Source organism: Coregonus lavaretus, assembly GCF_964263955.1.
Source record: "Coregonus lavaretus genome assembly, chromosome: 23".
In the NCBI taxonomy this organism is placed as follows: Eukaryota; Metazoa; Chordata; class Actinopteri; order Salmoniformes; family Salmonidae; genus Coregonus; species Coregonus lavaretus.
This window is the reverse complement of record NC_140010.1, coordinates 28,042,977-28,057,459: the sequence shown is the minus strand read 5'-3', so window position 1 is coordinate 28,057,459 and position 14,483 is coordinate 28,042,977. Positions and strand designations below refer to the sequence as shown.

The 14,483-nt window shown below is 43.3% G+C and overlaps 1 protein-coding gene across 2 annotated transcripts in view; it reads right to left on the bottom strand.

Annotated features, from left to right (window-relative positions):
• LOC311099130 (partitioning defective 3 homolog) overlaps positions 1-14,483 on the bottom strand; it is a 227,359-nt gene that overhangs the window by 101,173 nt on the left and 111,703 nt on the right. For both annotated transcript variants that reach the window (XM_084139786.1, XM_084139787.1), the window contains exons 6-10: positions 9,688-9,767; positions 6,947-7,030; positions 5,074-5,199; positions 3,149-3,350; positions 2,853-3,045 (exon numbers count right to left, since the gene is read on the bottom strand). In XM_084139786.1, the coding sequence (XP_083995912.1) occupies positions 2,853-3,045; positions 3,149-3,350; positions 5,074-5,199; positions 6,947-7,030; positions 9,688-9,767 (685 nt within the window). The remainder of the gene's footprint in view (positions 1-2,852; positions 3,046-3,148; positions 3,351-5,073; positions 5,200-6,946; positions 7,031-9,687; positions 9,768-14,483) is intronic.

Below are 14,483 nucleotides of genomic sequence, written 5' to 3'. Positions count from 1 at the left end.
GGTCTTGGCCATAGTGGAGTTTGGAGTGTGACTGTTTGAGGTTGTGGACAGGTGTCTTTTATACTGATAACAAGTTCAAACGGGTGCCATTAATACAGGTAACGAGTGGAGGACAGAGGAGCCTCTTAAAGAAGAAGTTACAGGTCTGTGAGAGCCAGAAATCTTGCTTGTTTGTAGGTGACCAAATACTTATTTTCCACCATAATTTGCAAATAAATTCATAAAAAATCCTACAATGTGATTTTCTGGATATTTTTTTCTCAATTTGTCTGTCATAGTTGACATGTACCTATGATGAAAATTACAGGCCTCTCTCATCTTTTTAAGTGGGAGAACTTGCACAATTGGTGGCTGACTAAATACTTTTTTTCCCCACTGTATGTGTGAGAAAGTCTGTCATATTTTGACTCACCCTCATATCACAAGTACAGTAAGACCAACACAGCAACAAGACATTCTGGCCGTGTTCGAAATCTGTCTTGCTTACTACTTACTAAAACGACATACTATTTAGAACGTACTGTTTAGTGGAAGCTTATGCAGTAAGCAACAAATATCAACATACTAGGCTCACCCATACTGATAATGTGTAATCTAATTTGCAATTGCGTTGCTTCCCGACATCCGTTCATTTTGCGTCCCCTTCTCTTGATAATCAGCTGTTGTCAAACACACGTGGGTCGGAAAATACTATTCTCTTCCTCAATAACATGCAGTGAAGTTGAAATGGCTATTACATCCTGGCATTTAAAGCATACTAAATGTTTGAAATTTCACTTACTATATATATTTTTTTTATGTGCATACCCAAAAAGCCTATTTACAACGCAAGTATGGGTATTCAGACATAGCCATAAGGCAATACAAGGTGAAAATGGAACAAGGGAAGGATTCTGGACGGTTAGTAAGAAAGGTTGAGACAAAATGCAGTGTTGACCTGCGGAACCCTCTCAGCCTAATAAGACAGGCTGAATCAGAGTCTAGAGGTTGAGGATGGTATCTCTCCTCTCCCGCTGGCACCACAGTCAGATCATTAGGAGAATGTCTGCCCAGCCTAATCCCTCTGTCTGACTGTCTGAGCTGTGTATGGTAATGCAAGCAAGGTAGAACACAGAGAGGATTCCAGAACGCTCTGAGGATTCTGTTAAAGATCAATCTAAATCCCCTCCATGTCAATAAGCCAATCAACTTCCCACCATAGGACGGGCACGTATTATAGTTACCGGTAAATGGCATTAGCGTTAATGTGTTTCATATGGTACACAGGATCTTTAAAGACACGTTAGCTTAATTAGGAAATACATACTCAATTTCCTCTGGAGTCTAATATTCCAGATTGATTGCGTTAGAGTTTGGGTTTTGTGGAGAGACCAGTGAGTTTAGTTTGTTTACATCTTAAAGGGATACGTTGGGATTTTGCAATAAAGCACTTTATTTACTTCCCAAAAGTCAGATTTTCTCATGGATACAATATTTATGTCTCTGCATCCAGTATGAAGGAAGTTTGTGGTAGTTTCACGAGCCAATGCTAGCTAGCGTTAGCGCAATGACTGGATGACTATGGTAAAAGCTAGCTGTTACCATAGACTTCAAGTCATTGCACTAAAGCTAGTAAGCAATTGCGCTAACGCTAGTTAGCAACTTCCTTCAAACTGCATACAGACATAAAAATGGTATCCACAAGTTCATCAGGCTCTGGGGAAGTAGATAAAAGTCTTCATTGCCAAAATCCTGAAGTATCCCTTTAAGATGTCAACAAGCCAAGTAAATCTATCCACCAAATAAGGTTTAGTCTGCTGCACTCAAAACACAACAAACAAGCCAGGGGCTGTGTATGTTATTAACAGTGCTATGTTTATGTAAGCCTCCTTTCAAAAGGAAGTGAATAGAAAACCTAATATTTTGATAGACACCTGGTTGTGGAGTGTGGGGATTGTATAAATGGCACCCTATTCCCTATATAGTGCACTACTTTTGACCAGAGCCCTACGGGCTGCTGTCACAAATAGTGCAATAGGGCTCTGGTAAAAAATGGTGCACTATAGCGAATAGGGTGCTGTTTGGGATGCCATTTGAAGCAGGCCTTTCGATCTTCAACAAGCTTTTTGACACAGTGCACACTACACAGACGAGTGGCTGCCTAGCAACAAGCCCTCTGGCTCCCCCAGTTGCCTGTGCAGGCACACACAACTGGTCTCCTATGGCCTGCCTGCCCGCGTGTCTCCTATTGCAGAGGACTGTGTGGGCCAACTCTGTCCAGCTGTCAGTCACTGCATACACCCCGGAGATGTGTTTAATTAGGAATTAATGAATCAATCTGAAACACATTTTCTCTCCACCGTTTCAGGCAAAAGTGGGAGGCCTTTTGGCCATCTTTATTCACATTTAAGGCTACATTGAATGATTCTGATATGTGTGTCTGTTCATAAACAGATCAATGAGTTGAGACTCGTATGTGTTTATTTTGAAGACAATGTCCTATGAATATACTTTTTAAACCACACAATTTGCTATTCTCTTCTTTGAAGTCCCAAATAGAAGAATTGTTTCTTTATCCAACTTCATCACACAAACCTAAACACTAGTTATTTTTCTTCTGAGAGGCTGAGAAGCTAAATTCAGCTTCTCAGCCTCTCAGAAAGCTATGCTTTCTCTGTTGGGCCAATCACAAACCACCTCTGTGAAGCATGGATTCAGATCATTCAATATGTAGGACCAGGAGCTTTTCCTGACCACATGACCTGACCTGGAAAAACTCTGGACCTTGGTCATGCCACAGTCAGGAAAAACTCACGGTCCTACGGAGGTTAAACAAATGCTGATCTTTAGGTGTGTGTGTGTTGGATGCTGACCTTTCTTGAGCTGGATGTTGAGTCTCCTGCCAACCTTTTTGGTGAAGCCCGCCGTGGGGGTTGAGTTTAGCACCCTGTGAGGGGAGGGGGCATGGCCTGATGGGGGCTTGCCCATGGAGCCCCCAAGGGGGTGAGGTAGAGGGGTGTAGGCGTCGACCTGCTCCGGGTGTGGGTGGGGGTGGGGACCACGGGACTGTGATGTAAGATTAGACAGCATTTTATTGTCTGTTTTCACAGAAATTTGCCTTGCATTATAAAAGCAACGACAGAGAATATAGAAAAACATATAGAGAGACCTGTGGGGTGTGGTCCAGGCCTGAGGTGGTGCTGCCTCTCTCGCTAGCTAGGGAGTCGGGGCTGAAGCGTCCAGAGGAGTAGGCCATGTTGGGGTTCCTCTCGCTGTGTGACAGCTGCTCGTACTGGGCCTTCATCAGGTTGGGAACCACGTGGAACATGATGACCGGGGAACGCATGGCCTGGCGGAACATGTTCTGGGCTCTGAGGGAGGCAGAACCAAAACAACAGTCAGCTTACTAGGGTGGCAAAATCCCGGTAATTTTCCCAACATTCCCAGGTTTTCTAGAAATCCCGTTGGAAGATTCCAGGAATCATGTGAAATAAAAGCAGGAAATCCTGAATCATCCAAAACCTGGGGGGTTTCGGAAAGTTACTGGAATTTTGCAACCCTACAGTCAAAACAGGGCTGGTGGATCACGCATACACGTTACACGTACACTAGTGGTGGTCTACCTGCACTGTATAGCAGTGATTAAAGCTTGTAGAAAGTAACAATGTATAGCTTTAGAATAGGCTTGCCAGGTTTTATCATGTACTGTAATCCCTCATTTAGCTACAGATGAAAGGAATGGGCTTTCTATAGAATGATTAGGAGAAAAATCCTTTTAAACCCCTTCAACATGAGGTAAGGTAGGTGTGAACTGAAAACATCTATTGAGTGTAATGTTACCATAGCAGGAGACTTGTTAGCCACACATGTTACAGTACAGTAAAGTTGACTTTGCTAGTAATCTCAGATGCGCCCCCAATGGCAGGGGCTATAGGGCTCTAGTCAAAAGCAGTGTACTATCAGGGATAGGTTGCCATTTGGGATGTAGACAGATCTCCACTCTCAAAAAACTGCTGAACAGACATCATAACCCCACTCCCAATGACCCTGCAATTCCTTGTAAAAATTCCTAGCCGTTTTCCCAGCCACTAATAATATTCCCAAAGGAAACGGATATCAATTTCAGCCTAGATCAAGTCCCAGACAACTGTTTCCAGTTACTTACTGGGGTTGAATTAAATATATCAAAACTGACAGAGTTTTACACATGCTAAATGTCCGAAAAGCATCTCTGTTATATCTTTAAGGAAGGGGGTGGGAGGGCTATAGTATAGCCATAGGTTATTGTGAGTGAGTGTGTGCACAGAAAATCCTGAAAAGCACAACATTTGGAGCAGCCCGTTTACGCTGCCATAGATATACAGTAGACCACAGAGTATAAAGAGAGATTTAACATTGTATTCAGAAGCTTTAGCTGTACAACACAGAACTAGAATGAATAGAATGGGCTCCCCATTCAAGTCAATGACACCATAATGGGTGGCCATTTTGAGTGTACCCATAGGCGTAAAGCACGAAGTACTCATTCTATTTCTATGGAACAGTATCTGCAGCAGAGCGGGATGGGAGGCAGCAGCAGTTAGCTAGGGTGTTAGGATCTGGTCAGACAGAGGAGCTGAGGGAGAGAGAGAGAGACAGATCACTGAAAATCAGAAGCTATGGAAGTTAAGCAGTGGTATTTAGGGAGCCAATGGAGCTGCTAGACAAAGCAATGGATGCTGAGAGGGTAGCGCCTACTGAAGGTAGGTTTGACCTAAGAGTCCAACAGGGAGGGGTTAGTATTCATAGCAGCCGATGGAGCTGATAGATATATATGGGGATATAGAAAGGATTGAAGGTATGGAGAGGACCGAGGCTGAGAGGAATGGCAGCCAGCCTCCATTTTACCAAGACCCAACAGTAGGATCAACCTAGGAGGAGTCAAACAGGAACGAGGTCAGCTTTGCAACAGACAGCGGCGGCAGCAGAGGCCCTGCTTTGGTTAGAAGACAGAGCCGTGGAGGGGAGAGGAAGGGAGAGGAGCAGGGGAGGGACTGGCGCGCAGGAGGCTCAGGACCGGTGGTCCCCCCCGGTCGGTAGGTACAGGTGTCTTACTGTTCGAAATGGATGTTACGCAGGTCTCCATTATTAATGCGTACGATGCAGTCGTTCTCCTGGAACAGACCCTGCTGCTCCGCCTTGCCTCCCCTCTCCAGGCGCTTGACCAACAGGCCTAGAGTCCTGGAAACATTCAGAAGCAGACGATGGTTTAATACTGCTGGCAGCTGTTCAAGAGGCCTCAGGGTTCAAAATGAGACTTAGAGCAGGCCTGGGAAGAGATCTACTGAAGCTTTACAGCAAACGTCTAGGCTCTACATGACTAACACTTTACCGTAGCAACATGTCCTCCATGTAATCTGCATCCTCACTGAGGCCACTGGCTAACACGGATTGAGGTATGGTTTTAATTGAAATTTTAGTCATTTAGCAGACGCTCTTATCCAGAGCGATTTACAGTAGTGAGTGCATACATTTTAATACTTTTTTTGTGGCTAAGTGGGTGTGAGATATGAGAGACTCATGTTTAATTTCTAATTGGTCTTATTTCTGGCGTTATGTTTGTCAGTTCTAATTCTGAAAGTGTATTTTCTTCTGACTTCCAAAACAGTATGTAAGTGCATGGGTCTAGTTGCTATAGGTAGGTGTGCTTGTTTTTTCCTACCTGAACTCCAACATTTAGCTCCTGACTGAACTGCCTAATGCAAAACATGATCATTCTGACAGGAAAAATTGTCAGGTGTACAGTAACACGTAGGACTTAGAGAAATGCTTCTCCATCACATTTGAGTTCAGGAAGCCCTCAGTTGTGACAGCTGTCAGTGCAGTAATCCGCCATAGTAAACCTCCTCCAGGCTTCCTGACTGCTAAACAATGCTGACTTCACTGAAATATTGAATACCGAGTAGGCCAGGGTTCAATGTAAATCAACCAAATTACCATAAATGTGCTAAAACTATTCAAACATAACTTATTATTCACAGGTATGTAGACACACTGAGATGCCTTCCCCAGAATCCCCAGCTTTTCCAGAACTTCGGTTGGAAGATTCTCTGAATCAGGAGGGAATAAGCTAGCCTGGGTACCCGTCTGTTTACGCTATCATGCCACTTCTTGTCCTGTTTGGCATGACAGCACAAACAGATCTGTGACCAGTCTAGGAACTGTAACCCTAGGTCTGTGCTAGTGGACATATGTGAAAGAGCTGGACCAGTAAATAAATGATTCCATTACATCTTCTGAGACATGCATGTGGACTGAAATGTGTATGGACTGCTCAGTGCAACCTTTACATCATGTAAAATACTTCAGACAGGAGTCACGGAGGAACATGCCAGTCACCTGCAAACACTGAACCACCATGATTGATCACTGAAACTAGCTAATCACTTCATGATGTGTGAGCATGACATGTATGGGGTGTAGGTCCATGTGTAATTTGTAGAGTGTGTAGTGTCTGTCTAGTGTGTGTGTTGTACACATGGACCTACACCCCATACATGTCATGCTCACACATCATGAAGTGATTAGCTAGTTTCAGTGATCAATCATGGTGGTTCAGTGTTTGCAGGTGACTGGCATGTTCCTCCGTGACTCCTGTCTGAAGTATTTTACATGATGTAAAGGTTGCTCTCCCTCCCTGTCTGTCTCCCGCTCCTCCCCCCCCCCTCTCCATCCCTCCCCAAGTGTGGCAGTGTCATGCCTGTGGTCCTCTGTAGCTCAGCTGGTAGAGCACGGCGCTTGTAACGCCAAGGTAGTGGGTTCGATCCCCGGGACCACCCATACACAAAAAAAATGTATGCACGCATGACTGTAAGTCGCTTTGGATAAAAGCGTCTGCTAAATGGCATATTATTATATTATATTATATTATATCATCAGTGAGCCTGCTGCCTGTCTGTCAGGTGCTATAACAGTGGGAAGACTTTACCTGCGGTCCCGGGCACTGAAAGGTACTACATGGATCCCCAAGGGCCCACCATCATTGGAGACTTCTACCAGCTTTACAATGTCACTGTGAGACAATGATGGATGAGGGGGTGAGAGGGTGAGACCACATATGGGCAAAAAAACTGGAAATAAGGAAGGTGGAAGAAACCATAACAAATAGAGCAGAAATGAATAAAACATGTGTCTATCTGAAGCACTAGGTATTAACGTCATAGCAGGGCTTCTCCCAACATCCCAGGTCACAGAAACGCATCATTCAGAACCCAGATCTAATGAGAGTCAAGGTAGTTTTCCATACATACTATGTTTACATATTTGTACATATATCTATACATTTATTTCAGATACTTTTAGATAATAAAAAAAATAATCCAGATATTATTTAGATTTTTATAATTTCAATATTTTTAAATAAGCCTTAGTTATATTCAGTCAATTTGTTTTTAAACATTGTTGTTCTTGTGTTCTTTGACCTCTAAACCATTGACTTTCCATAGCTTGGTGCCTTGCAGACGTGTTTCTGTTTCCTGTAGGATAAAGCTAATATACATACAAACAACATCATTGTATTGTTTTGGTAGGTGGGGAAACCGTCCTTATTGGGTGAAATAATATCAACAACATACTGTACCTGCACATTAGACTGGAGGCATGCAAGAGAGATGACAGTTAGAAAACAATACAAGTGTTATTAATATCACCATGACAATGGATCAGTACATGGGTAAGTTTCATGGTTATGATGATGTTTGGTTTACTCGAGTTCCACAACGAACATTAGCAAGGGGTTTAAAAAGATTTTCTCCATAGATTTCTGGCATGAATCTAAAAATATTATTTACAATGAATTACAACATGGAGAAGAAAAGATAGTAGCAGTAGTGTTTGATTAGGTTCAGCTTAGAGGTTTTAGGTAGTTAACTGGTATTCATTCTCCTTTACTTGTTAGTGATCAACATCAGGTGATCAGAGAGGTAGTTAGGTTGAGACAGAGGAAGGACCAAGAGCCCTGGATATATCCCAAATGGCACCCTTTTCACTATATAGTGGGTACACTACCTGTCAAAAGTTTTAGAACACCTACTAATTCGAGGGTTTTTCCTTATTTTTCTACATTGTAGAACAATAGTGAAGACATCAAAACTATGAAATAACACATATGGAATCATGTAGTAACCAAAAAAGTGTTAAACAAATCAAAATATATTTTATATTTGAGATTCTTCAAATAGCCACCCTTTGCCTTGATGACAGCTTTGCACACTCTTGGCATTCTCTCAACCAGCTTCACCTGGAATGCTTTTCCAACAGTCTTGAAAGAGTTCCCACATATGCTGAGCACTTGTTGGCTTCTTTTCCTTCACTCTGCGGTCCGACTATTCCCAAACCATCTCAATTTGGTTGAGGTCGGGGGATTGTGGAGGCCAGGTCATCTGATGCAGCACTCCATCACTCTCCTTCTTGGTAAAATAGCCCTTACACAGCCTGGAGGTGTGTTGGGTCATTGTCCTGTTGAAAAACAAATGATAGTCCCACTAAGCCCAAACCAAATGGGATGGCATATCGCTGCAGAATGCTGTGGTAGCCACGCTGGTTAAGTGTGCCTTGAATTCTAAATAAATCACAGACAGTGTCACCAGCAAAGCACCCCCACACCATAACTCCTTCTCCTCTATGCTTTACTGTGGGAACCACATATGCGGAGATGATCCGTTCACCCACACCGCGTCTCACAAAGACACGGCGGTTGGAACCAAAAATCTCAAATTTGGACTCCAGACCAAAGGACAAATTTCCACCAGTCTAATGTCCACCGCTTGTGTTTCTTTGCCCAAGCAGGTCTCTTCTTATTATTGGTGTCCTTTAGTAGTGGTTTCTTTGCAGCAATTCGACCATGAAGGCCTGATTCACGCAGTCTCCTCTGAACAGTTGATGTTGAGATGTGTCTGTTACTTGAACTCTTTGAAGCATTCATTTGGGCTGCAATTTCTGATGCTGGTAACTCTAATGAACTTATCCTCTGCAGCAGAGGTAACTCAGGGTCTTCCATTCCTGTGGCGGTCCTCATGAGAGCCAGTTTCATCATAGCGCTTGATGGTTTTTGCGACTGCACTTGAAGAAACTTTCAAAGTTCTTGACATTTTCCGGATTGACTGACCTTCATGTCTTAAAGTAATGATGGACTGTCATTTCTCTTTGCTTATTTGAGCTGTTCTTGCCATAATATGGACTTGGTCTTTGACCAAATAGGGCCATCTTCTGTATACCACCCTCGACCTTGTCACAACACAACTGATTAGCTCAAACGCATTAAGAAGGAAAGAAATTCCACAAATTAACTTTTAAGAAGGCACACCTGTTAACTGAAATGCATTCCAGGTGACTACCTCATGAAGCTGGTTGAGAGAATGCCAAGAGTGTGCAAAGCTGTCATCAAGCCAAAGGGTGACTATTTGAAGAATCTCAAATATTTTGTTTAATACTTTTTTGGTTACTACATGACTCCATATGTGTTATTTCATAGTTTTGATGTCTTCACTATTATTCTACAATGTAGAAAATAGTAAAAAGAAAGAAAAACCCTTGAATGAGTAGGTGTTCTAAAAATGTTGACCAGTAGTGTATATTCACCAATATTCCAATATTCTATACAGGGAATAGGGTACCATTTGGGACGTATAGTCCTCTGTCTGTAATTAGACAACTTTCTGAGGGACTTACTCTAGGGACCTCACAGGGGTGTGGTCCATACAGGAATCAGCTCGGCCAATCGGCTCGATCCTGCTGTTCTCCTCCTCGTCCTGCAAAACACAAGACAACAGCCAATAGAATGACATATACAGTGGGGGAAAAAGTATTTAGTCAGCCACCAATTGTGCAAGTTCTCCCACTTAAAAAGATGAGAGAGGCCTGTAATTTTCATCATAGGTACACGTCAACTATGACAGACAAATTGAGGAAAATAATTCCAGAAAATCACATTGTAGGATTTTTAATGAATTTATTTGCAAATTATGGTGGAAAATAAGTATTTGGTCACCTACAAACAAGCAAGATTTCTGGCTCTCACAGACCTGTAACTTCTTCTTTAAGAGGCTCCTCTGTCCTCCACTCGTTACCTGTATTAATGGCACCTGTTTGAACTTCTTATCAGTATAAAAGACACCTGTCCACAACCTCAAACAGTCACACTCCAAACTCCACTATGGCCAAGACCAAAGAGCTGTCAAAGGACACCAGAAACAAAATTGTAGACCTGCACCAGGCTGGGAAGACTGAATCTGCAATAGGTAAGCAGCTTGGTTTGAAGAAATCAACTGTGGGAGCAATCATTAGGAAATGGAAGACATACAAGACCACTGATAATCTCCCTCGATCTGGGGCTCCACGCCAGATCTCACCCCGTGGGGTCAAAATGATCACAAGAACGGTGAGCAGAAATCCCAGAACCACACGGGGGGACCTAGTGAATGACCTGCAGAGAGCTGGGACCAAAGTAACAAAGCCTACCATCAGTAACACACTACGCCGCCAGGGACTCAAATCCTGCAGTGCCAGACGTGTCCCCCTGCTTAAGCCAGTACATGTCCAGGCCCGTCTGAAGTTTGCTAGAGTGCATTTGGATGATCCAGAAGAGGATTGGGAGAATGTCATATGGTCAGATGAAACCAAAATATAACTTTTTGGTAAAAACTCAACTCGTCGTGTTTGGAGGACAAAGAATGCTGAGTTGCATCCAAAGAACACCATACCTACTGTGAAGCATGGGGGTGGAAACATCATGCTTTGGGGCTGTTTTTCTGCAAAGGGACCAGGACGACTGATCCGTGTAAAGGAAAGAATGAATGGGGCCATGTATCGTGAGATTTTGAGTGAAAACCTCCTTCCATCAGCAAGGGCATTGAAGATGAAACGTGGCTGGGTCTTTCAGCATGACAATGATCCCAAACACACCGCCCGGGCAACGAAGGAGTGGCTTCGTAAGAAGCATTTCAAGGTCCTGGAGTGGCCTAGCCAGTCTCCAGATCTCAACCCCATAGAAAATATTTGGAGGGAGTTGAAAGTCTGTGTTGCCCAGCGACAGCCCCAAAACATCACTGCTCTAGAGGAGATCTGCATGGAGGAATGGGCCAAAATACCAGCAACAGTGTGTGAAAACCTTGTGAAGACTTACAGAAAACGTTTGACCTGTGTCATTGCCAACAAAGGGTATATAACAAAGTATTGAGAAACTTGTTATTGACCAAATACTCATTTTCCACCATAATTTGCAAAAAAATTCATTAAAAATCCTACAATGTGATTTTCAGGAAAAAATTCTCATTTTGTCTGTCATAGTTGACGTGTACCTATGATGAACATTACAGGCCTCTCTCATCTTTTTAAGTGGGAGAACTTGCACAATTGGTGGCTGACTAAATACTTTTTCCCCCCACTGTAGAACTCCTATATTGATTTATAGGATCTCTATGACAGCAACATCCCATCAAACCAAGTCTCTGGAGTCCTATTTGAACAGACGTTGAATGATGTTCCATTCCACACCGAAATGAGTGCTATGGTTTAAATCATTCAAAATGGTAAGCAGACCGGTAACCTACATAAAGGCCCCCATTACAGCCTATGTATTTGCTGCTATTCAAACCTGAAAAAATGGCCAGGAAGACATGATAGGTGCTGCTCTCCTTTGAAAATGCACAAAGCCCTTTAACCATCTGTATATCTTCTGTCTCAGTAGAGCCAGGACTCAGGAGGGACTCAGGAGACCTAGAGAAAGAGACACCAGCGACACCGGAGAAGGCGGAGGATCCACGGCAACAGCAGCCACAGCAATGGCTCGCCTCATCAGTATTAAAATGAGGGCTGTGACGATCATTACATTTTAGATGACGGTTATTTTTCTTGACCTGTTATGACTTATTTTATTTTCATGACGTTCTTCATCCATAACCGTCGGTTATACGGGTAGACAGTAATTGTTGCCATGACAGTGCACTGTTTGCTGCTGAGTGGGGAACATACAGTGGTGGGGTGGGGAGGCGGTACGCTGTCTGTCTGTACCTCAGACCTGTTGTCCTTCACACTAGGCTCACAGTGGCTACAGAGCATGTCTCATAGGAACGTGTCCTATGCTTAATAGGAGTTATGGGTTGTGAATTGGTTTCTGAACAAGAAATAGGTTTGGGATGCTGTGGGTTACACGTAAATGAGTGTTCTGGTATTGTGTAGACAGAGAAAGGGGAGCGCAGCCCTTCTCCAATGAAGGAAACAGACAGAGGCTGATATTTATGAAAAATACAATATTCACATTCTATTCCCCAAGACATCACTATGTTCCTTGAATTGCATTTGAATAACATTCAGCATCACAGATGCCTCAGGCGAGTCCCACTGCCACATTTCAATAGCAGCTTCTCTAAGGACTTCTGTTTCATTAATTGAGTGACAATTCCATTTTCCTGAACTGCACAGTTGGCCCTGGTCAAAAGAAGTGCACTATAAAAGGGAATAGGGTGGCATTTGGGATGCAGCCATGGTCTCTCCCCCCAGGCAAGGCGCAGGGACACAGAGCGAATGTTGAGGGGAAAGTGGCAGACACTGTTTGTTCTCAATCATTAAACTATTGGCTCGGGGCAATAGGGCCACACACACCCACCCACCCTCTGGCTCAAGATGGTGGTTGGGACTTTCGAGTGATATGAGTGACTCAAATATGCTGTCTTAACACTAACATATTTGATAAAACTACAGTAGATACAAATGCTGCTGGTTATTGCTGCTGACTATTGCTGGCTCAAGATGGTAGATGATACTTGATAGTGATATGAGTGACTCAAATATGCACTATAGATACCCACATACAGCATACTCAATACCCCTACAGCACCTACAAGAGACTCTTTCAAGACATCACATTAGACTTGTACAAGAACATAACTTTCAAAAGTAACTTAAAAAAGCAACATGGCACTACCCTCCTCCTGTGCCAACAGGACGTACATTTCCTCCCATTCTAACCAAGTGGTTAGATCACTACATCTATAAGTCAGGGCTGGGGTTTAATGGCTACTAGGAAGACAAAACAGGCTACAGGCAGGTAGGTAGGGCAGGCAGTGGTTGAGTCCCAAATGGCACTATTCCCTTTATCACAGGACAGGCCGTGTTTTCTTTTGTTTGTTTCCTTATCTTAGTGTGAGCGTCTTCACCTCAACGACACTCGGGCCTGTGGGCTCAATCATTTGACTAGTAAAGTCCATCCAAGTCTGTCCCCCGTCTCTCTTTCAGTGTAAATGAAGTGGCCTGTGTAGCAAAAGGGCAGAGTGTACTAAATGAAGTGTGCTCCTGCTGGAAATGGACAGCTGATCGTTTACAGAGACACGGAAACACATAAAGAAACACACACAAGCCATAAAATACCTACAGGAGTCTTTAATAAATCAAATAAACTATAACATATGCTTTAAGCCCAAGGTGACAATCCTTTATACTTAACCCCATTAAATATTTTGTCCAGAGTCACATACAGTGGGGAAAAAAAGTATTTAGTCAGCCACCAATTGTGCAAGTTCTCCCACTTAAAAAGATGAGAGAGGCCTGTAATTTTCATCATAGGTACACGTCAACTATGACAGACAAAATGAGAAAAATAAATCCAGAAAATCACATTGTAGGATTTTTTATGAATTTATTTGCAAATTATGGTGGAAAATAAGTATTTGGTCAATAACAAAAGTTTCTCAATACTTTGTTATATACCCTTTGTTGACAATGACACAGGTCAAATGTTTTCTGTAAGTCTTCACAAGGTTTTCACACACTGTTGCTGGTATTTTGGCCCATTCCGCCATGCAGATCTCCTCTAGAGCAGTGATGTTTTTGGGCTGTCGCTGGGCAACACGGACTTTCAACTCCCTCCAAAGATTTTCTATGGGGTTGAGATCTGGAGACTGGTTAGGCCACTCCAGGACCTTGAAATGCTTCTTACGAAGCCACTCCTTCGTTGCCCGGGCGGTGTGTTTGGGATCATTGTCATGCTGAAAGACCCAGCCACGTTTCATCTTCAATGCCCTTGCTGATGGAAGGAGGTTTTCACTCAAAATCTCACGATACATGGCCCCATTCATTCTTTCCTTTACACGGATCAGTCGTCCTGGTCCCTTTGCAGAAAAACAGCCCCAAAGCATGATGTTTCCACCCCCATGCTTCACAGTAGGTATGGTGTTCTTTGGATGCAACTCAGCATTCTTTGTCCTCCAAACACGACGAGTTGAGTTTTTACCAAAAAGTTCTATTTTGGTTTCATCTGACCATATGACATTCTCCCAATCCTCTTCTGGATCATCCAAATGCACTCTAGCAAACTTCAGACGGGCCTGGACATGTACTGGCTTAAGCAGGGGGACACGTCTGGCACTGCAGGATTTGAGTCCCTGGCGGCGTAGTGTGTTACTGATGGTAGGCTTTGTTACTTTGGTCCCAGCTCTCTGCAGGTCATTCACTAGGTCCCCCCGTGTGGT